Below are 26,777 nucleotides of genomic sequence, written 5' to 3' on the forward strand. Positions count from 1 at the left end.
AATTTGAAAAAAAGTTTAAAAAATCACGCCAATGAAATTTTGAAAAAAAAATATTTTTATTCTAAAACCAAAAATATATATATATATTTAAAAAATCCGCATCAATGAAATAAGAAAAAAAGAAAGAACTAGAAAAATCAAAACTATGGCATTTAAAAAAAAATATTATTTAAAACAAAATATTTTTTTAAAATTGGAAAGAAATCTGAAAAAAAAAATATTTAAAAGAAAAATCCACGCCAATGAAATTTAAAAATATTTTGATACCAAAACAAAAAAAATATTTGAAAACAAAAAATATCTATGGAATTAAAAAAAAGAATCAAAAAAATCACAACTGTGTTATTTAAAAAATATAAAATAGAACAGTGTGGCTTGTTTGTTCGGGATACCGTAGTAGTTGTTGCAAAATGGTCAGGCTTATCCCTTTATTGTTGTTTTTATAAAAACAACGTTTGTTTATTAGTGGAGAACGATGGTAATGTTTACCAGGGGGTAAGGCAGGGAATACCTAGGATTGGTGGCTCTTTCCGAAACCTAGGTATTCCCTGCCTTACCCCCTGGTAAACATTACCATCGTTCTCCACTAATAAACAAACGTTGTTTTTATAAAAAACAACAATAAAGGGATAAGCCTGACCATTTTGCAACAACAAAATATAAAATATTTAAAAAAAAAATGGAAATAAAAATTTAAACAAACCCCACGTCCTTGCGAATTAAAAAAATTTCAAACAAAAAAATCTAATGAAATTTAAAAAAAAAATTTGGTTCAAAAACTTGGATTTGTAAAAAATATTTTCTAAAAATGGATTTTCCAAAAAACGTGAATTTTTTAAAAAATATATATTTTTCCCCGAAAAAAAAATTAAAACAAGTAAAAAAAGCTGTAACTTCGGCCGGGTCGAACTTTGAACACCCTCTACCATTTGGAAAGAATTTAGCAATTCTCAAAAACAAAAAAATCCATTAAAAATTCTGTTAAAATCTTAAAAATACCGAATGTAGCTGTTATATTAGGGTCTATACCACGACATGGACCTGCATAAGTAACATAAGTAACTTTTGGCATAAGGCATTACAATATTCAAATGCGAAACTTTAAAAAAATCGCTGAATAATGTCGCTAAAATCATCAAAATACCGAAAATCGGGAGGTACCGTTATATGGGGGCTATACTAAGACGTGGACTGGCATAGACAATTTTCTGTCATAGGCTGTAGTGTCCATTACGAACTTCAAATACCAAATTTGAAAGAATTCCGGTAAATAATGTCGCTAAAATCATCAAAATACCGAATATCGGGGGGTAACGTTATATGGGGGCTATACGAAGACGTGGACGTGCACAGACAATTTTCTGTTATAGGCTGTAGCATCCATAACGATCTTCAAATACCAAATTTGAAACAATTCCGGTTAATAATGTCGCTAAAATCATCAAAATACCGAATATCGGAAGGTACAGTTATATGGGGGCTATACCAATATGTGGACCTACATGGCCCATTTTCAATTTAAATAAATTTTTATCAACTTTCTTCATTTCGTTCGGAAGCTAGAGTGATTTCCACAGACGGATGATTCGACACACTACCAAAAAATGAATAGAAGAGAGACAGAGAGAGAATTTATGAGGCCTCCACCAGGTAATATTAAATGACGTCTCCTAAACAGCTGCCCCAAATCAAAGCTGTGCCACATCCAATGCCCCATCATTTCAAGTTAGAAATTGGTATTCCTCATTCAACTACTCCTCCTCCCACCCCTATCCCGTCAACAAAACACAATCCAAAACTGTGTGTGTGCATGTGTTTTTTTTTTCTAAATTTAGAAAAATGAAATGAAATTAAACGCTTTAGAGAAAAAGAAAAAAATTGATGCTTAAAGCACATACCAGTCCCACCGACAGAGATCAGAGAAAAGATCATGGCGTAAAGCGTGGTATGCGGAAGTATGAAACCACCAACCAGCAAAAATAACAATGTGTATGCCATAAACTTAAGATTTCAAATGTTGAGATCATAAAAATGAGAGAATTTTTTTTTAATTTAGAACAATTACTCCGAAATTGGAAGTGCCTGGAGGAAAAGAACTTCAAATATCATTAACTCAGAAAAAATACTACGAATTACTCCGAAAATCCAAGTGCCAGGAGGCAAAGGACTCCGAAGGTCTTTTGCTGGAATTAATTGCAAAATAAAATTACTCCGAAAGACTGCGAATAAAATTTACCCCATTATGACTCCGGAAAAATTACTCTCTGAGATATCGTAAAAGTGCCTTCGAAACTCATATTTTCCGATTCCGATATTCGGACACTCAATTAGAAAATGATTACGAATTTGAATTATCCTTTGCTGGAATTAATTGCTAAAAAAATTTACTCCGGAAGACTCCGAAAAAATTTACTCCTTGAGATAATGACTCCAAATTTTAATATTGACTGCATATGACTCCGAAAGCTATTTTTTTTTGTTAATAAAATATGACTCCGAAAGATATTTAACCAATAGTCAACTACTCCGAATGCATCAATTGTGTAAAATTCAAGTCGGAACTTACTCCGAAAGTAAATTTTTTGAAGTGAATTACTCCGAAAGTGAATTTTCGTAATTTTTGGCGGAGTAAATTACTCCGAAAACTGATTTTCTTGTTGTCAATGACTCCGAAAGTAAATTTTCGTAAAGTAAATTACTCCGAAATTGGATTTTCTTGTAGTCAACGACTCCGAAACTTATTTTTCGTATGGAAAATTACTCCGAAAGTAATTTTTCTTGTGACATATTACTCCTAAAATCAAAAATGACTCCGAAAATTATTTTTGTTAATAAAACATGACTCCGAATGTAAGTTGCATCGGAACTTTCTCCGATTGTTATTTTTCGTGCAGGAAGTAACTCCTAAAGTAAATTTTCGTGAAGTAAATTACTCCGAAAGTAAATTTTCTTGTAGTCAATTACTCCGAACGTAAATTTTCGTGGAGTAAATTACTCCGAAAGTGAAAGTGGAGTAAATTACTCCGAAAGTGAATTTTCGTGGAGTAAATTACTCCGAAAGTAAATTTTCTTGTAGTCAATTACTCCGAAAGTGGATTTTCTTGACTCCGAAAGTAATTTTTTGAGTTGTAAATGACTCCGAAAGTAATTTTTCGTGGAGTAAATTACTACGAAATTGGATTTTCTTGTAGTAAATGACTCCGAAACTTATTTTTCGTATGGAAAATTACCCCGAAAGTAAATTTTCTTGTGACATATTACTCCGAATGACTTCGAAACTTAGTTTTCGTTCTGGAAATGACTCCGAAAGTTATAAAAGTTTCCAAAAAATATTTTTTCGTGTAGTTAAATGACTCCATAAGATATTTTTCGTCTTAACAGTCACTCCGAAAGTAATTTTTGGCGGAGCAAATTGCTCCGAAAATAATTTTTCTTATACTATATCACACCGAAAGTTATTTTTCTTTCAGCAAATGACTCCGAAAGTAATTTTTCCTTCAGGAAATTACTCCGAAACTATTATTTTATGTAGTACATGACTCCGAAAGTCATTTTTCCTTTAGTAAATGACTCCGAAACTAGCTTTTCGCGTAGTAAATAACTCCGAAAGAAGATTTTCTTGTAGTATATCACTCCGAAATTTATTTTTCATAAAGAAAAATACTCCGAAAATAATTTTGCTTGTGGTATATCACTCCGAAAATGAATTTTTATACAGCAAATGACCCCGAATGAAATTTTCTGTGCTGTAAATTACTCCGAATTTATGTTTTCTTGCAGTAAAATACTCCGAAAGTCATTTTTCCTGTAGTCAATGACTCCGAAAGTTGTTTTTCGTACCGGAAATGACTCCGAAAGTTATTTTTAGAGCATGAAAAGACTCCGAAAGTAATTTTTCTTGCAGAAGATGACTCCGAAAGTAAGTTTTTATTTAGTAAATGACTCCGAAAGTGATTTTTCGTGCAGATAATAACTCCGAAAATAATATTTCCTATAGAAAATGACTCCGAAATTAATTTTTCGTAAAGAAAATTACTCCGAAAATATTACAGCGCTCCGAAAGTAACTTTTCTTGTTGTCACTGACTCCGAAAATGATTTTTCTTTTAAGAAATTTACTTCGAAAGTATTTTTTGTAAAATAAATTGCTCCGGAATTAGTTTTTCGTCGACTGAATTACTCCGAAAATGATCTTTCGTATGAAAAAATACTCCGAAAATAATTTTTCGTATGAAAACATGCTCCGAAAATGACTTTTCGTACAGTAAATGACTCCGAACGAAATTTTCCGTGCTGTAAATTACTCCGAATTTATGTTTTCTTGCAGTAAATTACTCCGAAAGCTATTTTTCCTGTAGTCAATGACTCCGAAAGTAATTTTTCTTGCAGAAAATAAGTCCGAACGAAATATTTCTTCAAACAAATGACTCCGAAAGTGGTTTCGAAAGTAATTTTTCTTGCAGAAGATGACTCCGAAACTAATTTTTTGTTTTGTAAATGACTCCGAAAAATATTTTTCCTGTAGTAAATGACTCCGAAAGTAATTTTTCGTGGAGTAAATTAATCCGAAAATGGATTTTCTTGTAGTCAATGACTCCGAAACTTGTTTTTTCGTATGGAAAATTACTCCGAAAATCAAAAATGACTCCGAAAACTATTTTTGTTAATAAAATATGACTCCGAATGCTACTTACCTCATTGGCAATGACTCCGAAAGACATTTTTACTATGAAAAATGCCTCCGAATGCTTGGATCACGATTTCTAATACTCTTTTCTGTGCATAAAAATAGATTCTGAATAATTTTTGACCTGCAATCCGAACGTATCTTACTTTGTAAACATTGCTTAGGCATTAGAAAACACACATACACACCGACAAACACACAATTTTATGTGCCATAGAAACACGTACGCCAATGTCTTATTCCAAGTTTATTTTTAAAAAATTTATAGCCTCCGAAGAGGAAGAGATTCTTTTCGATATGCTCTTGTTTTAAGGCAGACAAAATTAAAATCGCATAAAGACAGGCATAGAAGAGGCGGCCAAGTAGAGCACTTTTCCTCTCCCTCCCCCACCACGGCCTTAAAATTTGTTCGCCATTAGACGAAAACAAAACTTGTAGACAAATGAAAAAGCAAAAATGTAAGGAAGGTGATAATGAAGTAAACAATAATAATTAGCTTCGGGTTTATAGAGCTCCGAGCCATGTTCGTTGGCATTTGGGTTTCCTCCACAGAGCGCGCATAGTAGAAATGATCTGTATTTTCGAAATTTTCCTCAAGTATCTGAATGTAAACACAACACGCTTTTAAGAAAATTACAACAAGTAGCACGCGTCAGAATTATTTTCTTGGCGAGGAAACTAATGGATCGTCTAACAGAACTTCCCCTCAATAAACAAAAAAAATTACAACAACAATATGTGTGTGAACCAACAGCAACGACTCAATCCTGCGTCTTTTGTAACACATGTTGCCAGGGTTCCCTGTTGCGATTGCCCACCCCCCCCCCCCTCCCTCTTTACGGCCATCCCTAAATTAATTTGAAATTAAATGTGTTGATGATTCAGAGAAATTGTTTTATGTTCAGCATTGCCTTTGAAGCCATGATTACTTGACGGCTAGGCAAGTGTCTAGGTTTTGTGGAGGGGAAAACTCTAAACTCCCCTCACCCCACCCCTAAAGTTGGTGTGCGGAAGTTAAATGTAAATATTTATTTTTTCATAAAATTTCATTCTAAATTTATCAACTTCCGTTTGGAGGCTCTCTCTGGCTGTTAATGGATGTTGTTTTTTTGTCTCAGAAACAAGAAGGGGTGATGGCAGCTTCAAAACAGGCCCAAAAGTGAACTAGAAATGCTTAACATCACTCAAAGTTGATGATTGAAGGGATCTTAAAGGGCAAAAAATGAGTTTCGAAGACAGATTCTAGACAGGAAACCAGTTTCGGAGTAATTTTTTAAAAAAAAACACACCATTTTCGGAGTAACTTTTTTTTAAGAAAATGTAATTCGGAGTCGTTTTCTATAGGAAAAAATGAAAATCCTGGCCGATTTTCGCACAACACACGATTTTCGGAGTCTTTCGGAATAAGTTTTCAACGAATAAATGTCATTCGGAGTAATTTTTCTATAAAAAATAGAATTCGGAGTAATTGAAAACATAAAATATGAGTTTTGGAATCTGCTTCTATACAGAAAACATTTTTCGGAGTAATTTTTTAGGAAGAAATGCATTTTCAAAGTATTTTTTAATAAAGAAAATATAGTTCGGAGTGACGTAAATACACATAAAACCAGTTTAGAAGTCAGGTTTTATACAAAAAACAACTTTCGAAGTAATTTTCCAGGAAGAAATCTATTTTCGGAGTAATTTTCTATAAAGCAAACGATTTTCGGAGTAATTTTTAATAAAGAATATATAGTTCGGAGTGACCTAAATACATATAAAACCAGTTTAGAAGTCAGGTTCTATACAAAAAACAACTTTCGGAGTAATTTTCTATAAAGAAACTCAATTTCGGAGTAATTTTCCAGGAATAAATCTATTTTCGGAATAATTTTCTATAGAGCAAACGGCTTTCGGAGTAATTTTTAATGAGGAAAATATAATTCGGAGTGATCTAAATACACATAAAACAAGGTTAGAAGGCAGATACAAAAAAAAAAACACTTTCGGAGTAATTTTCCATAAAAAAACTCAATTTCGGAGTAATTTTCTATAAAAAAAAAAACCTACTTTCGGAGTCATTTTCAGTGCGGAAAATGCAAATTGTAGACATTTGTGGTATAAAAAAGGATTTTCGGAGTCTTTCAGAATCACTTTTTATCGAAAATATATTATTCGGAGTATTTTTTTTTTAATAAAATAAAATTCGGAGTAAATTAAAACACAAAAATGAGTTTCAAAGCCACTTTCTATACAAAACCTAACTTTCGGAGTAATTTTCTTCAAAGAAGCCCACTTTCGGAGTAATTTTTAAGGAGGAAATCCACTTTCGGAGTAGGTTGTTTTTCAGAGATTATTTTTCGGAATCATTTTCTGTACGAAAAATACAAATTGTAGACATTTGTGGTATAAAAAAGGATTTTCGGAGTTTTTCGGAATCACTTTTTATCGAAAATATATCATTCAGAGTAATTTTTTTTAAAAATATCAGAGTCACTTTCTTTACAAAAAACAACTTTCGGAGTAATTTTCAAGGGAGAATTCCACTTTCGGAGTAATTTTCTATAAAGAAACCCACTTTCGGAGTAGTTTATTGTTCAGTGAATGCTTTTCGGAGCCTTTTTCAGTGCGAAAAATAGAAATTGTAGTCATTTGTGGTATAAAAAAGGATTTTCGGAGTCTTTCAGAATCACTTCTTATCGAAAATATATTATTCGGAGTAATTTTTATATGAATAAAATATAATTCGGAGTGACCTAAACACAAATAGAACAAGTTTCAAAGTCACTTTTTATACAAAAAAAACAACTTTCGGAGTAATTTTCTACAAAGAAACCCCCCTTCGGAGTAATTTCCAAGGAAGAAACCCACTTTCGGAGTAGGTTGTTATTCAGTGATTGCTTTTCGGAGTCACTTTCAATGCGAAAAATACAAATTGTAGTCATCTGTGGTATAAAAAATGATTTTCGGAGTTTTTCGGAATAAGATTTTACCGAATATACATCATTCGGAGTAATTATTTTACAAATAAAATAAAATTCGGAATAAACTAAAACATAAAAAATGAGTTTCAAAGTCACTTTCTGTACAAAACCTAACTTTCGGAGTAATTTTCAAGGGAGAATTCCACTTTCGGAGTAATTTTCTATAAAGAAATCCACTTTCGGAGTAGTTTATTGTTAAGAGAATGCTTTTCGGAGTCATTTTCAGTGCGAAAAATACAAATTAAAGTAATTTTTCGTAAAAAAAAATTTTCGGATTCTTTCGGAATGAAATTTTATCGAAAATATACCATTCGGAGTAATTTTTCTTTATATATATTAGCACCAGTAAGAGATTTGAAATTTTTTAATTGCGATTTGAATGATTTTCAAAGTGTTCGGAGTCATAAAATTAGCAATTCATGGCATTCGGAGTAATTTACTTAACGAAAAAATGGCATTCAAAGTTATCTAGTACAAAAAAAAATGAGATTCAGAATCAATTTATATGGGGTTAAATTATTTTCGGAATATTTTTCACATTTTTCGGAGGCAAAATTTACATTCGGGGTCTTTCAAAATCATTCGAACTCATAAATTTTGAAATAAGTGACATTCGGAGTCATCTTCCACATGAAAAATAACTTTCGGAGTAAATTTCTATGGGATTAAATGCATTTCGGAGTAATTCACTGAGCGAAAATTTATATTCGGAGTAAATTTATACGGAATAAAAACAATTCGGAGTAAAAAACGCTCACTCGGAGACATTCAAAAACATTCGGAGTCATAAATTAGAATATTTATTAAATTCGGAGTAATTTACCAAACAAAAATATTTTTTCGGAGTCATCTTATACATAAAAATTGGCTTCGGAAACAATTTATATGAACTGTAAAAATGTTCGGAGTAATTTTCAACGAGAAAATTTACATTCGGAGTAGATTTACTGAATTAAATTATTTTCGGAGTCATTATTTATGAAATAAATAACATTCGGAGTCATCTACCACATGAAAAATAAGTTTCGGAGTTAATTTCTATGGCATTAAATGAATTTCGGAGTAATTCACTACTCGAAAATCTATATTCGGAGTAAATTTCTACGGAATATAAAACATTCGGAGTCATTTTTTAAGCTTATTGTAGCTTTTGGAGTCATTCCAAGACATTCGGAGTAATTAGTTTTAATATATATATAAAATTCGGAGTAAATTTCCAAATGAAAAAAACGTATTCGGAGTCAACTTAGACATAAAAATAAGATTCGGAATGATTCACGATGGAAAATTATTTTCGGAGTCACGAAGACTAAGTTTCGGAGTCATTTTGTTTTGGAAAATAAGTTTCGGAGTCGATTTGTTTGAAGCGTATGATTTTCGGAGTATATATTTCTTGAATTCTCTTACAGGAGTACAGGATGTTCGCAGTACATTTTTATGAATTTTGAATCATGCGACGTACCAAAAACTGACATTCGGAGTAATTAGTATTTGGAAAATAATTTTCGGAGTCGATTTTCTCGGAGTATATGATATTCGGAGTATATATTTTTGAATTTCCTTAGAGAACATGATGTTCGGAGTATATTTTTAAGAATTAAATACAATTCGGAGTCCCGAAAATTTAGTTTCGGAGGAATTTTCTGAACGAAAAACTACTTTCGGAGTCAATTTTCTTAGAGTACTTGATATTCGGAGTAAATAGTATTTAATTTCCTTAGATTACATAATTTAAAATGAAATTCGCAGTAACAAAAATTAGTTTCGGAGTAATTTTCTCTTGAAAAAACTACATTCGAAGTCAATTTTCTTAGAGTACTTGATATTCGGAGTAAATATTTTTCAATTTTCTTAGAGTACATGATGTTCGGAGCATATTTTTAAGAATTAAATGCAATTCGGAATCTCGAAAAATTAGTTTCAGAGTAATTTTCTCTTGGAAAAGCTACTTTTGGAGTCAATTTTCTTGGAGTACTTAATATTCGGAGTAAATATTTTTCAATTTCCTTAGATTACATAATTTAAAATGAAATTCGGAGTAACAAAAATTAGTTTCGGAGTAATTTTCTCTTGAAAAAACTACTTTCGGATACAGCTTTCTTGGAGTACATGATATTCGGAGTAAATATTTTTCAATTTCCTAAGAGTGCATGATTTAAGAATTAAATGCAATTCGGAATCCCGAAAAATTAGTTTCGGAGTCTTTTTCTATTGAAAAATTAATTTTCGAAGTCAATTTTCTTGAAACACTTGAAATTCGGAGTAAATAATTATGAAATTCCTTGGACTATATAATTTTCGGAGTAATGTGCTATGAATTTTAGAACATTCGGAGTCATACAAAAATAGCTTCGGAGTCACTCACCCTTGGAAACCCCGCTTTCGGAGTAAACTGCGAAATTCGGAATCATTTACTATTGAAAAATTAATTTTCGGACTTCATTTTCTTGGAGTACTTGATATTCGGAGTACATAATTATGAAATTCCTTAGGTTACACAACTTTCGGAGTAATTTTTGATAAAGTTTACACCAATCGGAGTCACAAAAAAGGAAATTCGGTGTCATTTTTTCATGAAAAAATTACTTCGGAGTAAATTTCTGAAATGTGATCTTCATTTCGGAGACACAAAAAATCAAATTCGGAGCATTTTTCAATTGAAAAATTCATTTTCGGAGTCAATTTTCTTAAAGCACTTGATATTTGGAGTTTCGGAGTAAGATTTTATAAATTTTACACCATTCGTAGTCACTAAAAATTAGCTTCGGAGTAATTTACCATTGAAAAACCCACTTTCGGAGTAAACTGGGAAATTCGGAATCATTAACTATTGAAAAATTAATTTTCGGAGACAATTTTTTTAAAGTACTTGATATTCGGAGCACAAAATTTTGAAATTTCGTGGGACTATATAATTTTCGGAGTAAATTTTTATGAATTTTACAACTTTCGGAGTCACAAAAAAAGGAAATTCGGAGTCATTTTCTCATGGAAAAATTACTTCGGAGTAACTTTCTCAGAAGTGCACTACATTCGCATAGATTTTTAGGAGTTAAACTCCATTCGGAGTCACAAAAAATCAAATTCGGAGTCATTTTCTATTGAAAAATTAATTTTCGGAGTCAATTTTCTTGAGACACTTGATATTCGGAGTACATAATTATAAAATTCCTTGGACTATATAATTTTCGGAGTAATTTTTTAGGAATTTCACACCATTCTGAGTCACAAAAAATTATCTTCGGAGTCATTCACCATCGGAAATCCCACTTTCGGAGAAAACTGCAAAATTCGGAGCCATTTAGAATTGAAACATTAATTTTCGGAGTCAATTTTTTTGAAGTGCTTGATATTCGGAGTACATAATTATGAAATTCCTTAGGTTACACAACTTTCGGAGTAATTTTTGATAAAGTTTACACCAATCGGAGTCACAAAAAAAGGAAATTCGGTGTCATTTTTTCATGAAAAAATTACTTCGGAGTAAATTTCTGAAATGTGATCTTCATTTCGGAGACACAAAAAATCAAATTCGGAGTATTTTTCAATTGAAAAATTCATTTTCGGAGTCAATTTTCTTAAAGCACTTGATATTTGGAGTTTCGGAGTAAGATTTTATAAATTTTACACCATTCGTAGTCACTAAAAATTAGCTTCGGAGTAATTTACCATTGAAAAACCCACTTTCGGAGTAAACTGCGAAATTCGGAATCATTTACTATTGAAAAATTAATTTTCGGAGTAAATTTTCTTGGAGAACTTGATATTCGGAGTACATAACTATGAAATTTTTTAGACTATATAATTTCGGAGTAAAATTTGCAGTCACTAAAAATCAAATTCGGAGCCTTTTTCTATTGAAAAATTAGTTTTCGTGGTAAATTTCTGAAAAGTACACTTCATTTGCATAGATTTGTAGGAGTTAAACACCATTCGGAGTCACAAAAAATCAAATTCGGAGTCATTTTCTATTGAATTCTTGGAGTGCCTGATATTCGGAGTAATTTTCTACGAAGTAAATTGCTCTCAGAATCTTTGACATCGAAAATAATCGAAATTCGGAGTAATTTCCTATGAGAAAATTTTACTCTGAATTTTTATGAATAACATTTTTTCCGGAGTCGCTAAAAATTACATTCGTAGTCCGTTACTTTTGAAAAGATTATTTTCGAAATCAATTTTCTTCGAGTACCAATATTTGAATGAAATATTTATGAATGAAATATTTCGAATGAAATATTTCGAATTCCGAGTCATTTACTAATGGAAAATTTTCATTCGGAGTAGATTTTTTACTACCATACGACTTGCGGAGTAATTTTCTATGGGAAAAATGATTTTCGTTATCATTTTAAATCGAGTTTCGAAATAGTTTCCTGCTCGAAAAATTCTTTTCGAAGTCAATTATTTCATTGAAAAAATTATATTTCGAATTATTCTTGAATTATCATACGACTTTCTGGGTAATTTTCTATGGAAAAACTAATTTTCGTTATAATTTTAAATCGAGTTTCAAAACAATTTCCTCTTCGAAAAAATCTTTCCGTAATTAATTATTTCATTAAAAAAATATATTTCGAATTACTCACGAAATAATTTTCTGTTTCACACTAATTTCTCCATTTTTTTCTGATTTAAATTAATTTTCTCTTTTTCCCCTTTCAAATGCACACCTAATGTGAGAGAGAGAGCCGATTTGAGAAGGTCATCTTAACCTGGGTTTTATTTCTCCCAAATGACACCCCCTTCGCTCACACAGTCACATAACGGAGCCCAAGGTGTTGTAGTTGTTGCTGCTATTGTTGTAACTACAGTTGTCATTGGACTCCATGTCATGTGAATGGTAATTTCCTAAACTAATCGATAGCAATTAAATAAACCACAACAACAGCAAAAACAACAATCACCGTAAGCTTTCAACTAACACACCTGAGATAAGAGCACAACTTACATTCTCTCTCTATCTCTATTTCTCTCTCCCCCATATATTACCAAACCTACTCTCATTGAATTTGTAACGGTAAGCACGAATTGAAATACGAATTGAAGCACAAAAGGACAATCGCAATAGGATGGACAGACAGACAAGATAACAACTACAACAAAAACAACACATATTGTCATATTGACAGGATACCTACAAACAACAACAAAAATAAAACAAAGCAGCAATGTCAAGTAAATGGAAAGCCACAGGAGAGGCAATTGGATGACGAATAGTCGAAAATTGTCAGTCAATTAAATATTGACTTTGAATAAAGTCGGGTTACCAGCCATGGCGTCGGGGGAGATGGGGGCCAAATGAGCCAAGAATCCATGGAAAAGGGAGTGGGTGAAACACCACCTCCCTCCAACCCCCCACGGGAAGGGAAGACATAAAATAGACTTAAATTGAGTTTTGAGAAATGACGTTGTTGTGGGAAAACTATTCCCAAAGAGTAGGAGGAGGAGAAAGAGTAGGAAGGAAGCCAAACACAACAGCAAGCTGATGTCATAGTTTGGAAAATGGAAAAACAATATTGAAAAAAAAAAAAAAAAAACAGGCATTGAAACTGGCCTTAAGGGCAGAAAGAGATGGAAGATAAGGTCTAAAAGAAATGCAAGGGAAGTTAAGAAAAATTGTTCTTCTTTTCTCTCTGTCACATCTCCAGCAAACTAAGTTTTGAAAAATAGATTACCCTCCTCCCCCCACACAATCCTAACTGGGGTTTAACCCAAGAGTTGTACCAGAAATGAGCTTAAGAGCAAATGGCAAAGAGAAAATGAGAGAGAAAATCTACGTTGGCTGGAAAGAGGGTTGAGTTATCGATGTCATTGATTCACAAAACCCATCAGAGGTTTAATCCTGTTATAGAAAAATGTGTATGAAATGTGGTAGATAGAAGGACGAGAATAATATCTAGATTTGTGTTTTTGTTGTCAAGCTTCATTCTATGAATGGTTTAGGGAGTGTGTGTGTGCCGAGTGTCTGTGTGACATCAGGATGTGTTCAAAACGAGAATGCTAAACCGTGATGATGACGCCACACGCACTCACACACACACAGAGGGAGAATACCCATAGGAAATTAGGCACACAAAATTGACAGGGTTGCCATACTTTGGAAAAAATATTGGTGATTAGAAAAATTGGTCGGAAAATAAAAAATAGGTCGAATTTAGCAAAATTTATTTATTAACTTTTTTTAATGAAAAATTGAATAAAATGCGGAAATTTGACAGAGTTGCCATTTTAGGGGGGATCTTTAGCAAAGTAGTTTTAAATGTTTTGGGAATATTTGAGACGTATGAAAACCTTTTCAAAGCCCTTCATTTTATGGGGTATAATTTTCGGAGTACAATTTCTTAAAAATACTCTTTGGAGTTATATTTGGGGTACAGAATCTTTGGTAATCTTTTACAGCTGATAAAAATATTTTCAAAAATGCTGAAAGTACTGTACTATAGAGAAAAACACTTTCGGAGCCACTTCGCGCAGGGAAAAATAATATTGGAGTTAATTTTTCGTGAGTAAAATTATTTTACGGTGATTTGGTGTAAAACAAATTATTTTTAGAGTCACTTCGTACAGAGAAAAATAATTTCGGAATTATTTTTTATGGGGAAATATATTTCTAGAGACCTTTGGTATAAAGAAAATTATTTTCGGAGTCATTGACTATGGGGAAAATACATTCGGAGTCCTTCGTGCAGAGAAAAATAATTTCAATATTAAATTTTCAGGAGAAAAATTATTTTCGGAGCCACTAACAATAGAAAAAAACACATTCGGATTCACTTCGTATGGAGAAAAATAATTTAGGAGTTAATTTTTCACGAGGAAAGTTATTTTCGGAGTCACTTCGAACAGAAAAATATAACTTCGGAGTTAATTTTTTGTGGGGAAAATTTTTGGAGTTATTTGATATAAAGGAAGATATTTTCGGAGTCTCTTACTAAAGCGTCAGTAAATTTCGGAGTTCTTTTTTGAGGGATGAATGACTTTAGGAATAATTTAATTTAGATTTGACGTCTTTCGGAGTCATTTAAAGCAGAAAAAAAATATTTTTTATATTTTCTATATTCCATGTCATTTACCCAAGTAAAAAATATTTGGAGTCATTTAAAATAAATTAGCAAATTTTCGGAGTCATTATATCTTGAGAAAAATAATTTTAGAGTCACTGTTCACAGTGAAAAAGTTTTTCGAAGCCATTGGGAATAAAGAAAATTATTTTCGGAGTAATTTTCTAAAGAGGAAATGCTTTTCAGAATCCGATTTTTGAATCAAGCTACATTCGAAATCTTTTATTGTCGTTTATACGTCATTCGGAGTCATATACAATTGGAAAAAAATCTTTCGGAGTCAATGTTTATTCGGAAAATTTTATTCGAAGTCATCTTCTGAAATAAAAAAATCTGTTCGGAGTCATTTAGAATTAATTTGAATACTTTCGGAGTCATTATCTACTGAGAAAATTACTTTCGGAGTCACTGTTCACAGTGAAAAAGACTTTCGGAGCCATTTACAACAGAAAAAATATTTTCGGAGTAACCGAAATGAAGAACACTATATTCTCAGTCATCTACTGAAGTAAAAAACTATTCGAAGTCATTTGGAAGTAAAGAGGATATTTTCGGAGTCATTATCTCTTGAGAAAAAGGCTTTTGGAGGCATTGGAAATAAAGAAATTAATTTTCGGAGTAATTTTCTAAAATTTCGGAGAAGAAAATAATATTTTTCGGAGTGTTTTTCTAAGGAGTCAATAATTTTGAGAGCCCGGTTTATGGATCAAACCACTTTCGGAGTCAGTTACTGCAGAAAAAATGATTTTCGGAGTCACTGTTTATGAAGAAATCTAAAGTCCCCGTCATCTACTAATGTAAAAAAATATTCGGAGTCATTTAAAATTAATTAGCAATCTTTCGGAGTCATAATATTTTGAGAAAATTAATTTCGGAATCACTGCTCAGAGATAAAAAGATTTTCGGAGTCATTGGGAATAAAGAAAATTATTTTCGGAGTCATTTTCTAAAAAGGTAATGATTTTCGGAGTTCGGCTTATGAAGCAAATGACTTTTGGAATCATATATTCTGATTGATGCGTCATTCGGAGTCAGATGCAATTATAAAAAATTCTTTCGGAGTCAGTTACTAAAGAGAAAAGATTTTCGGAATTACGGTCTATTAGGAGAATTGTGTTCGAAGACATCGACTGAATTAAAAACTCTGTTCAACGTCATTTAGAATTAATTTGAATATTTTCGGAGAAATTTTCTAAAGAGCTAATCATTTTTGAAGTCCGGTTTTTGGAGTAAATGACTTTCGGAATCATGTATACGTCACTTGGAGTCAGGTACGATTGGAAAAAAATTAATTCGGAGGAACTGATTACAAGATATACGATTTTCGGAGCCAATGTTAATTAAGAAAACAATTCTCCAAGTCATCTATTGAAGTAAAAATCTGTTCGGAATCAGTTAAAACACTTTCAGAGTCATTTATTCCGAATTGGGAGTCATAAATAGTGATAAGAAGACTTTCGGAATAATTTTGGGAGTCATTCATTCCAAATTCTGGGAGATTTACACAAACGAGATTCCTTTTGAAGTATTTTTTTATTCCTTTAATCGAAATTCGGAGTCATTTTAAATAATTAGAAGACCTTCGGAGACATTCAATTTTAATTCAGAGTCATTTATTCCGAATTCGGAGTCATAAATGCTGATAAGAAGACTTTCGGAGTCACTCATTCCAAATTCTGGGAGATTTAAACAAATGAGATTTCTCTTGGTCTAATTTTTTATTTTTTCAATCAAAATTCGGAGTCATTTCAATTGATTAGAAGACTCTCAGAGTCATTCAATTCGAATTCGGAGTCATTTATTCCGAATTCGGAGTCATAAATATTAATAAGAAGACTTTCGGAGTCATTCATTCCAAACTCTGGAAGATTTACATAAATGAGATTTCTTTTGGAAATTTTTTTTATTTTTTCAATCAGAATCCGGAGTCATTTCAATCGATTAGAAGACCTTCGGAGTCACTCAATTTTCATTGACGAAACAACTTTCCGGTTTCCGAGTCATTTATTGATTAGGTGTCGGTGTCGTCCATTTCGATTTTCGGGTGATTTACATAAACGAGATTGCTTTAAGACTATTTTTTCATTTTTTCAATCAAAATTCGGAGTCATTTCAATTGCTTAGAAGAACTTCGGAGGTATTCAATTTTCATTGACGAAACAACTTTCCGAGAAATTTTCAAAAACCTTTGAAACCAATGATTTGAAATGATTTGCTCCAAATTGTGAGTATTTTTTTTTAATTTCGACGTCTTTTACTCCGAAAAACGTTAATCTATTCGGAATGATTTCCATTGGAATGTTTAATATTAAACATCATTTTTAATTCATTTTTTGATAATGAAATCCATTTTTGGGTATTTTAATTTGGGTATTTTAATTTCGGACTCCGAAAAAAAATTTAAATATTCGAAGTAGTTTCCATTTCAATTTTCAGCATTCAAAATCATTTGAATTGTTTTAAATTGTTTTTTTTTTCATTTTAGGGTATTTTCATTTTGGTATGAGAAAAAATCTCTCTTGGCAACCCTGGTACACACAAGTTAGGTTTAGCTTGCCAGAATTGAGGGGTGAAAATCTGCAGTTTAAACGCAGGGCACACTCAGACACACCGCGCACACACACAGACACACAAACTAAGACCCATCCTAATAACAACAACAACAGCACAGCCTTAGAAATTTCCTTTCAAAGGACGTCAATACGAATGGGTGTGTGTGTGTGCGTATTTGATTATAATACAGACTTGAGACAGATGTTGGCTTACAATGGAATGAAAAAATCCTGTATTGAGTTTCAAATGCAAGGAATCGAGGAATTTCTTTACCCTGAAAAAAACAGGCTTTGATGGATGGGTGGAGGAAAATGTCTTTTTCCAAGAAAATTCATGAAATGGATCTTATAAGAAAAAATAATAAAATAATTATTTTTTATTAATATAAATATTGTGTAAATACTTACCAATATCCTTAAATGTGTTAAGTTTTTCTCTCCAGCAGGCCCCAAGGTTTCGTTGTGGCTTAAAATGTTTCCAAGTTCTGAGATTTGTATTTCAAATCTTTCTTTGTTGTGATTTTTCTCTCTTTTTTTAAGGTATTGTTATCTATTTTATTCCACAATTACTTTTCAACAAATAATACCATGTGTTTTGTTGTTCCTCATTCACATTGACAACTGCTGCTCTGGGAAAAATGTTCAACTAGAGCTTTGTATTATCCTGCATTGATTTGCTTGTCTTTGCTTCTTTGCACGGCTGTCAGCCTGCCGCCTGCCTGCCTGTTGTTTGTTGGCTACTGCTTCGTTTTTTTTGTTGGCTTTTCCCCATACACTCACACAAACACACTCATATGGTAGATTTTAACATTCACGACTTTCTGTGCCGTACTGCATCACAAAAACAATAATTCTGCGGTTTTTTGCACTCAAACTAAATAAAGAATTCATTGGCTGTCATCTAAATTCCGTTTTCTTCTTTCTTTTATTTTCTATTCGTTTTATTCCCGCGCTCGTTTAACACACACCGTTGTAGTTCTTGCTCGGCTTTGAGCTTAACTTTGTCATGTTGCGATTTGTTTTGTCACTGCTTGCTTGCTTGTTGTATGTTTTTGCCATTTGTATTTTGTACTACCTCCCTATGGTGTGGATGAGATTTTCGCTTTCCACCCATTTCTATTAACCCATCTGTTTTGTTTTTGTTGTCAAAAAACAACCCCCAACCAAAGGGGAGACGAGTTGCCATATGTGGCAAATGTCATAACGGTGGGGCTTGCCAATTGTAATATTCCGTCATGCTGCACTGTTTTATCGACATTCGTCAATTGAATGTATAAAGTGACCCGGCCACACATTGAATTATTAATAACATTGTAGTAGAGTGGCCGGGTCACACATCAATTTTTGTTGTAAAATGCAAAATTCATGTCTTGATCTTGTAAATTCACTACGCAGTGTTGCTGTATGGTGTGGAAAACGTAAAAAACAGCAAAATATGAGAAAAAGGCTACTTAAAGATTAAAAATCATAATAACAATAAGAAATCGTTTAAATAAAAATTAGATATCATTGACATTAATCCCTTTGTATAATAAAAAGGGGTGGTGGAGCTACCAGCTGACTAGAATTTTTTGACATAGTGTGTCCAATTTCTGTCAATTTTGTGGTCTTATTCATTGTTGTGAATAATAAAATCAACAAATTTGTGAGAGTGAGGGTACATAAGCAGCTTGAAGTTTTTGGTAGTTTTTGTGCGATGGTAGCCTCCACTCGTATTAATCTACCGTGGCATCAGAATAAATGCCGAATATTATCGCGAATATATATTCTGGAGGGTATATTAAAGCCTTGGTCACGCAAACATTTTGGCCGCAGACCTTGGACATTCCAACAGGACTCAGCACCATCGCACTCAGCACGTGCCACCCAAGAATAGTTACAAAATGAGGTTCCTCGCTTTATTTTCAGCTCACAATGGCCACAATAATCTCCGCATACCAATTCGTTGGACTCAGTTGTGTCTGAAGTATTTTGGAAAGCAAGGTTGGCGCACTAAAAAATACCAAAGTGTCGATCACCTCAAGCAAGCGCTTCGCCGGAAATGGGCCAAAATACTGCAGAGCATCATTCGGGGAGCGAATTTTCCGACATTTTTTTGCTTTCATTCAATAAAATTTAAAAAAATGTTAAAATTATAGCGTTTGTCGTTGTTGTAGTTTTTTATCTCACCTTGTATAGCAGCATAAAATTTTATGTCGATTTAGAAATTTCCGTGCTGTTGGCTAGTCTGTCTTTCCGTCTATGGAAGTCACTCCAGCTTCCAAAGGGAGTGAAGTAGTTGGATAAAGTTTTTCTCAAATATATTTTAGGTTCGAAGAATTTTTGTTACTTGTTTTGGCATAGCCCCCATATAATTGTATTTCCTATAACAGAAAATTGCCTATACTGATCCAAATTTTCGTATATTCCCCATAAATTGTTATCTTCCGATATGTGGTATTTTGCCGATTTTAAAAACAAGCAGGTGTTTTTATTCTTAAATATTTCAAAATTTTCCTTCTTTGTATTTATTGTACCATGGATTGCTTTCTTTTTTCTTCTACTTGTCTAACACACAAACATTATGCATTCTTATTTGCTTATTTTTCTTATTAATTTAACTGCAATTAATTGCCCTCACTCTCCTTTTAATTTACACCCAATTTCCCCTGCTTTCATCAAAAATATCCCCAATGTGGCATATCTTTGCTTTACCCACCGTCATCCCCAACAAATGGCAACATTGTCTCTAACTCACTTGCTGTCAACAATACAACGCTGTATGGTTGCACCGCTTTACCCACCGTCTGACAGCTGTCAAAAAAGTTCTTTTCCGGTTTAATTCACTAAGAAGAAGGTACGATAATTTTCGTAAATGCTATGGAAAAATTGAAAAACATCAAGAAATTAGTGCCAAAGACAAAGAAACTAAAAGTGTTAAACGAAACTAGACAATGTTTGGCATGGAAAAGAGAAAATATTATAAAGTGCAAAGCAAGTGACAATGGAGAAATGTTGAATTATAAAAAATTGCTATTGCTCCCCCCAAAATTGAATGAATGTAAAATAATGTGTTACATCTTTTTGTTTATCTTTTCATGTGTGTGCGTGGTGCGTGGTGTCGTCGTGCAGAAATTAAACACAAACCATGGGTCGTTACTCTAGGGAACCAGAGACAGCCGCCAAGGCTTGCAAAGCCCGTGGACCAAATCTACGTGTGCATTTCAAGGTATGTAAAGGAAAAACAACATCTCAACTGGCAAATGACAACAACATTGGCCGCCAGCAGCAGTAGCAACAACAATTTGACAACTACGTGTGTGAAATGAAGTGATTTTTTTTCTTGTGTGTTTCCCCTCCCATTGACATGTGAAAAAGTAAGGTTAGGTTGTGCGTTGAGTGATTTTTCTGTAAAAATTGTTATAATTCCTGTGGGAAACATGAAAAATTGCTAAAATCTATGTGGAAACCTTGGTGTGGATGGCATCTCAAATCAGTTGTTGGACCTTATCAATGTCTATTTTACAACTTTTGCAAAGATGCCAGATTAAAGAAGTTCCAATTCTATGTGAATTGGAATTTTGGTGGATCAAGCATCAGCAGGGTATGGGAAAGTTTACAATTCCCTTATTCTTCTTAGTCTTGAGTACATTTTTTTACAATTAATGAATCCTTTTATATTTAAAGTAATCGATTTTTGTGGAGGAAGGTCTGGCTAGTCATCAGCGAGGAAGTTGTGAATACCGGAAGTAGCATTTTGGAGAGAATTTAAATGGGGATTTGTTTGGTATTATTAGAGGTGGCCAAGAGTACCTAGGTGATTCAATGTATAACAAATACGAATCCACTTAGCCAAGGAATGTCAATTTAGGCTATTTTGCAACAAAGGAAGAAATGTCCAATTAAAAGGGAACAAACCCAGAATTAGATTAATGTTTATAAGACACCGAAAACAGGGCCTGAGGTTTGAAGTTTTAATTTTCCATTTTTAAACAAATTCTAATTCCATGTTTTTATTTTCAGTCAGTACAAGCATCAATGATTAGTATTTGAATCAAATTGTCAAGAGAATTTAGATGGGATTTTTTTTGGTATCTTTAGAAGAGATCAGTGGAACATAAGTGATTTAATATCTAACAAATCATTTAATATATAACAAATACTTTGCCAAGGAATGTCATCTTAGGTCCCTTGGCAACGAAGGATGAAATGTGTAACTAAAAGGGAACAAACCCAGAATAAAGCTAAAGGTTATAAAAGGTAGTTAAAACAGGGCTTGAGGTTTGAAAATGTATTTTTCCATTTCTAAACAAATTTTAATTCCATGTTTTTATTTCCAATCAATGCAAACATCAATGATTAGAATTTTAATCAGAGTGTGAAGAGAATTTAGACGTGATTTGTTTGGTATCATTAGAAGGGAAAAGTAGGACGGAATGTCACCTTAGGCCAAGGAATGTCAACTTTTAGGCTCCTTTCCTACAAAGGAATTAATTTGCCACCAAAAGAAAAAAAACCAAAATTAATTTAAGACTGAGCTTGAGGTTTGAAAATTTAAAATAGCATTTTTAAACAAATTTTCATTCTATATTTTTATTTACTTTCAGTACATCCATAAAGAGAGGAGATTGCTTTTAGATAAGGAACTATTTTTCCCATCGCAAACTTAATGTTGAACAAAATCTTAATCCCAATGACAAGGAAGGGGAGTACTTACTGTATTACTAGGATAAGCTATAAGCTTGAGTTACACACTTATTCCAGGTTTCATTTAAAAGTCAATTCGGTTTTCAATTATATGGTGGAGTCGACCCACAGCTAGAGCTCAAGTGTTTGGATATATTTTGTTAATTCTTCAACAGAATATTATTTCGTAATTTTTTATTTACATCCACTAATGGCGTTAGTATATGATACGACTACAAACAAGAAACCCTATTTTCCCATGGCAAACCTTAAATTGAACATCTCAATTGCAATGCCATAAGTAATCAAGACAGACTCTTGTAGATTACTGGGGGAATGAAGCTTGAGTTAATCAAAAACTTTAGTCGGTAGCCTCACATCTGGAGTCTGAGGGTTAGGATATTTAGTTTTTCTTTTTTTAATTCTTCAACAGAATATAATATCGTATTTTTTATTTACAGCCAGTAATGGTGTTAGTATATGGTACGACTACGAACAAGAAACCCTTTTTTCCCATGGTAAACTTTAAATTGAACATCCCATTTGCAATGCCTTAAGTAATCAAAAGAGATACTTCTGTATTACTGGGGGAATGCAGCTTAATTTAGTCATAGAATTTAGTTACCATAAAAGGTCCATTTCCAATCTCACAGTAGACTCACAGCTGGAGCTTAAGGATTTAAATATTCAACTGAATATAATTTCCTATTTATACCCTACACCACCACATAGTGGTAGGGGTATTATGTCGTTGTGCATTTGTTTGTAACATGGAGAAGGAAGCGAGATAGACCCATAAGTCGCTTTTGAGAAACTTCATAGAATCATTTTCAGAGTCGATTTATGCATGGTCAGTCCGTCCATCCATCTGTCCATGTATTCTTGCGAACAAAATGCAGGTCGCATTTCTTATCCGATTAAGACGATAATTTACAAACAATGTTTCTTTGGCCCAAGGACGAACCCTATTGAAATTGGCGATAATCGGATCATATTTAGATATAGCTCCCATATATATCTTTAACCGATTTCGGGTTAATTGTGCACCAAATGACCAATATAAGTCTAAATCACCTGAATTTTGGTACATCCCACCGAATTCAGTCTGGAAGCAAGTACATCAAATTTGGAGAAAATCGGTTCAGATATAGCTATAGCTATCATATATAAGTTTCATCCGATTTGGGGTTTTAAGTCCCTCACATGTGTAATATGCACTCCACAACAATGATATTTGGTACCAGATATCAGATACTGCTCGAAAATGCCTCTACCAAATTTGATCGAGATCTGTTCAGATTAGGATATAGCTCCCATATATATCTTTATCCGATTCGGGTTAATTGTGCACCAAATGGCCAATATCAGACCAAATAACCTGAATTTTCGTACATCCCACCGAATTCAGTCTAGAAGCAAGTACAACAAATTTGGAGAAAATCGGTTCAGTTATAGCTGTAGTTGTTATATATATGTTGCATCCGATTTGGGGTTTTAAGTCCATCACATGCGTAATAAGCACTCCACAAGAATCATATTTGGTACCGAACATCAGATACTGCTCGAAAATACCTCTGTCAAATTTTATTAAGATCGGCTCAGATTTAGATATACCTCCAAAATATATCTTAACCGATTTCGGGTTAATTGTGCACCAAATGGATATATATCAGACTAAATGACCTGAATTTTGGTACATCCCTCCGAATTCAGTCTAGAAGCAAGTACATCAAATTTGGGGAAAAAACGGTTCAGTTATAGCTGTATCATATATATATGTTGCATCCGATTTGGGGTTTTAAGTGCCTCACATGTGTAATATGCACTCCACAAGAATGATATTTGGTACCAGGCATCAGATACTGCTCGAATATATCTCTGCCAAATTTTATTAAGATCTGTTCAGATTTAGATATAGCTCCCATTTATATCTTCAACCGATATCGGGTTAATTGTGCATCAAATGGCTAATATAAGCCCAAATGACCTGAATTTCTGGTACATCCCACCGAATTCAGTCTGGAAGCAAGTACATCAAATGTGGTAAAAATCGGTTCAGATATAGCTATAGCTCCAGCGAATGTGTTTCATCCGATTTGAAGTTTTAAGTCCCTCACATGTGTAATATGCACTCCGCAAGAATGATATTTGGTACCGATCATCAGATACTGCTCGAAAATACCTCTGCCAAATTTTATTAAGATCGGCTCAGATTTAGATATACCTCCAAAATATATCTTAACCGATTTCGGGTTAATTGTGCACCAAATGGATATATATCAGACCAAATGACCTGAATTTTGGTACATCCCACCGAATTTAGTCTAGAAGCAAGTACATCAAATTTGGGAAAAAACGGTTCAGTTATAGCTGTATCATATATATATGTTGCATCCGAATTGGGGTTTAAGTACCTCACATGCGTAATATGCACTCCACAAGAATGATATTTGGTACCGGACATCAGTTAATGCTCGAAAATGCCTCTGCCAAATTTGATCAAGATCTGTTCAGATTAGGATATAGCTCCCATATATATCTTTATCCGATATCAGCTTTAAGAAGCAAAAAATAATTTAAAAAAAAATAATTCAGTTTCAAGCAGGGCTAAAAGGCAACAACAGAAATATACCATTTTTATACCAAGTTTAAGAGTTTACCTAGAATAGATAATTAAACATTCCAATAATCTTCCTCCACAAAAGTGACATTTGCATCTTAAATCAGTTCGGGGATTTTTCCATATCCCCCCGGGACTTTTGCAAAGATGCTAGAGCGAAGAAGTTCCTAACCCTCTCACAAAGGGTGTGAACTTTAAATAGCCAAGATTTCACAGAATTTTGGAGTATTAAGTTTATAATTCCAAATGTTCTTCTTTCACTTGGTTACATTAAAAACCATTTTCCATAACATTTTCAAAACTCTTGCAGAACTTTTTATTCGATCATAACTTACAGCATTTATGCGTTAAATGTAAAGTTCTTTCATCTTTTCATTTGACTTTACATTTAAATAAAATGCTAAGATAAACATATTTGACAGATAAACAGTGTCTGAGGCTTAAATTCTTGAGTTTAGACACTACCTGTCCTGTTGAACAATTACAGATTTAAAATTAAATTTAAAGTGGATATAAATTCCAGCATTTTAGTGTAAAAATTTGTTAAGTTGCTATTTTCCGACTCATCAATACAAATTATTTGACAGATAAACAGTGTTCGGGGCTTTGTAACCCTCGGCTTGGACACTACCTGTCCTGTTAAACAAAAATACACAATTCATTCACACAGTCTTTAGTTGGTCAAAATTGTTATAGCATTTCATAATTTTAAAGATAAGTTGATAATTCTCAAAACTTGTCATCTACTTGGAATGCTAAGATTAAAGCTCATTGACAGATAAACAGTGTTTAAGGCTTAAATCTTTGAGTTTAGACACTACCTGTCCTGTTAAACATTTGAAAAACATTTGCCAAATTGTTGATTTTAAATTTGGAACCCTACTAATTTCCCTTTTTTGTTTTTTTTTTCCACTACAGAACACCCATGAAACCGCCCAGGCCATCAAACGTATGCCCTTGCGTCGTGCCCAACGTTTCTTGAAGGCTGTCATTGACAAGAAGGAATGCGTTCCCTTCCGTCGTTTCAACGGTGGTGTCGGCCGTTGCGCCCAAGCCAAACAGTGGAAGACCACCCAAGGTCGCTGGCCCAAGAAATCCGCTGAATTCCTCTTGCAATTGCTCCGCAATGCCGAAGCCAATGCCGACTACAAAGGTCTCGATGTCGATCGTTTGGTCGTCGATCACATCCAAGTGAACCGTGCCCAATGCTTGCGTCGTCGTACCTACCGTGCTCACGGTCGCATCAACCCCTACATGTCCTCACCCTGTCACGTTGAGGTCATCCTCACCGAAAAGGAGGAAGTTGTTGCCAAGGCCACCGATGATGAGCCCGCCAAGAAGAAGTTGTCCAAGAAGAAGATGCAAAGACAAAAGGAGAAAATGATGCGCTCTGAATAGATGTCGTAGTTGCATTCTTTTTTTAAATTTGTGTATAATTTTTTTTAAAACTAGACCTATGTTGTGGTAATTGGCTAATTTGTATAGTCAACTGCAAAGAAGAAGAAAAAAAAAACAGACTAAATAAAATGTTCAAATAAAAAAGATCCAATTTTGAACGGTGTTTTTTAAGAAAAAAAAAAGAAAATTGAAATGTTTTTTGATCATGGGGGGATTTGAGCAACTCTGGAGAGGGTATTGGAGGAAAATATCAATAGATTTTAGCTAGGCCTTGAGGTCACTTTACAGATATTAAATGCCTCCTGAAAGCCAAATAAATGTTTTTCAAAATTTTTTAGAGATACCCCGACGAGAAAAAATAGATTTTTGAAAAATTTGCCGCCAACTAAAAGAGAGAACTGTTCAGAATTCAAAGAGAATAATATAAACGGAGTTTTTAAAGATTTTAGAGGCACCCTAAGACGACTATAGACCTAAATTAGAAGGAATTTTAAAGGTGTTCCTTAAAAAAAATAAAATTGAAATCTTTGAGTTTTCGGGATTTTTGAGCACATTTTGAAAGTTTTGAAAGGGTGTTGGGGGCAAATATCAATAGTTTTTTTAGCAAAGCCTTGAGGGGCAATAAAGGTGACTATAGATATTGAATATCTTCCGAAAGCCAACTAAATTTGAATGGTTGCAAATAGTTCAAAAATAGGTTTTTGAAAATGTGGCAGGTAACTCAAAGAATCGTGAACTGTGCAGAGAGAGATGTTAGAGGCACCATCAGGACTATAGACTATATTTTCACCAAATTTAATGTACTTGCTTCTAGACTGAATTCGGT

The 26,777-nt window shown here is 33.2% G+C and overlaps 2 protein-coding genes across 2 annotated transcripts in view; one reads left to right on the forward strand and one right to left on the reverse strand.

Annotated features, from left to right (window-relative positions):
• The window catches only part of LOC101887339 (putative uncharacterized protein DDB_G0277255), a 47,770-nt gene extending 29,373 nt beyond the window's left edge, over positions 1 to 18,397 (reverse strand). The window contains exons 1-2 of the mRNA XM_059122489.1: positions 17,856 to 18,397; positions 17,677 to 17,795 (exon numbers count right to left, since the gene is read on the reverse strand). The gene's annotated coding sequence lies outside the window, so the exon portion shown is untranslated. The remainder of the gene's footprint in view (positions 1 to 17,676; positions 17,796 to 17,855) is intronic.
• Positions 18,398 to 19,989: 1,592 nt separating this feature from the next.
• LOC105262570 (large ribosomal subunit protein uL22) lies at positions 19,990 to 26,138 on the forward strand. The gene is made up of 3 exons (XM_059122494.1): positions 19,990 to 20,104; positions 20,380 to 20,476; positions 25,472 to 26,138. Exons 2-3 carry the CDS (start codon positions 20,396 to 20,398, stop codon positions 25,949 to 25,951), a joined length of 561 nt encoding a protein of 186 aa, XP_058978477.1. The 5' UTR covers positions 19,990 to 20,104; positions 20,380 to 20,395; the 3' UTR covers positions 25,952 to 26,138.
• Positions 26,139 to 26,777: the final 639 nt, after the last annotated feature.

Source organism: Musca domestica, unplaced genomic scaffold (assembly GCF_030504385.1).
Source record: "Musca domestica strain aabys unplaced genomic scaffold, Musca_domestica.polishedcontigs.V.1.1 20, whole genome shotgun sequence".
In the NCBI taxonomy this organism is placed as follows: Eukaryota; Metazoa; Arthropoda; class Insecta; order Diptera; family Muscidae; genus Musca; species Musca domestica.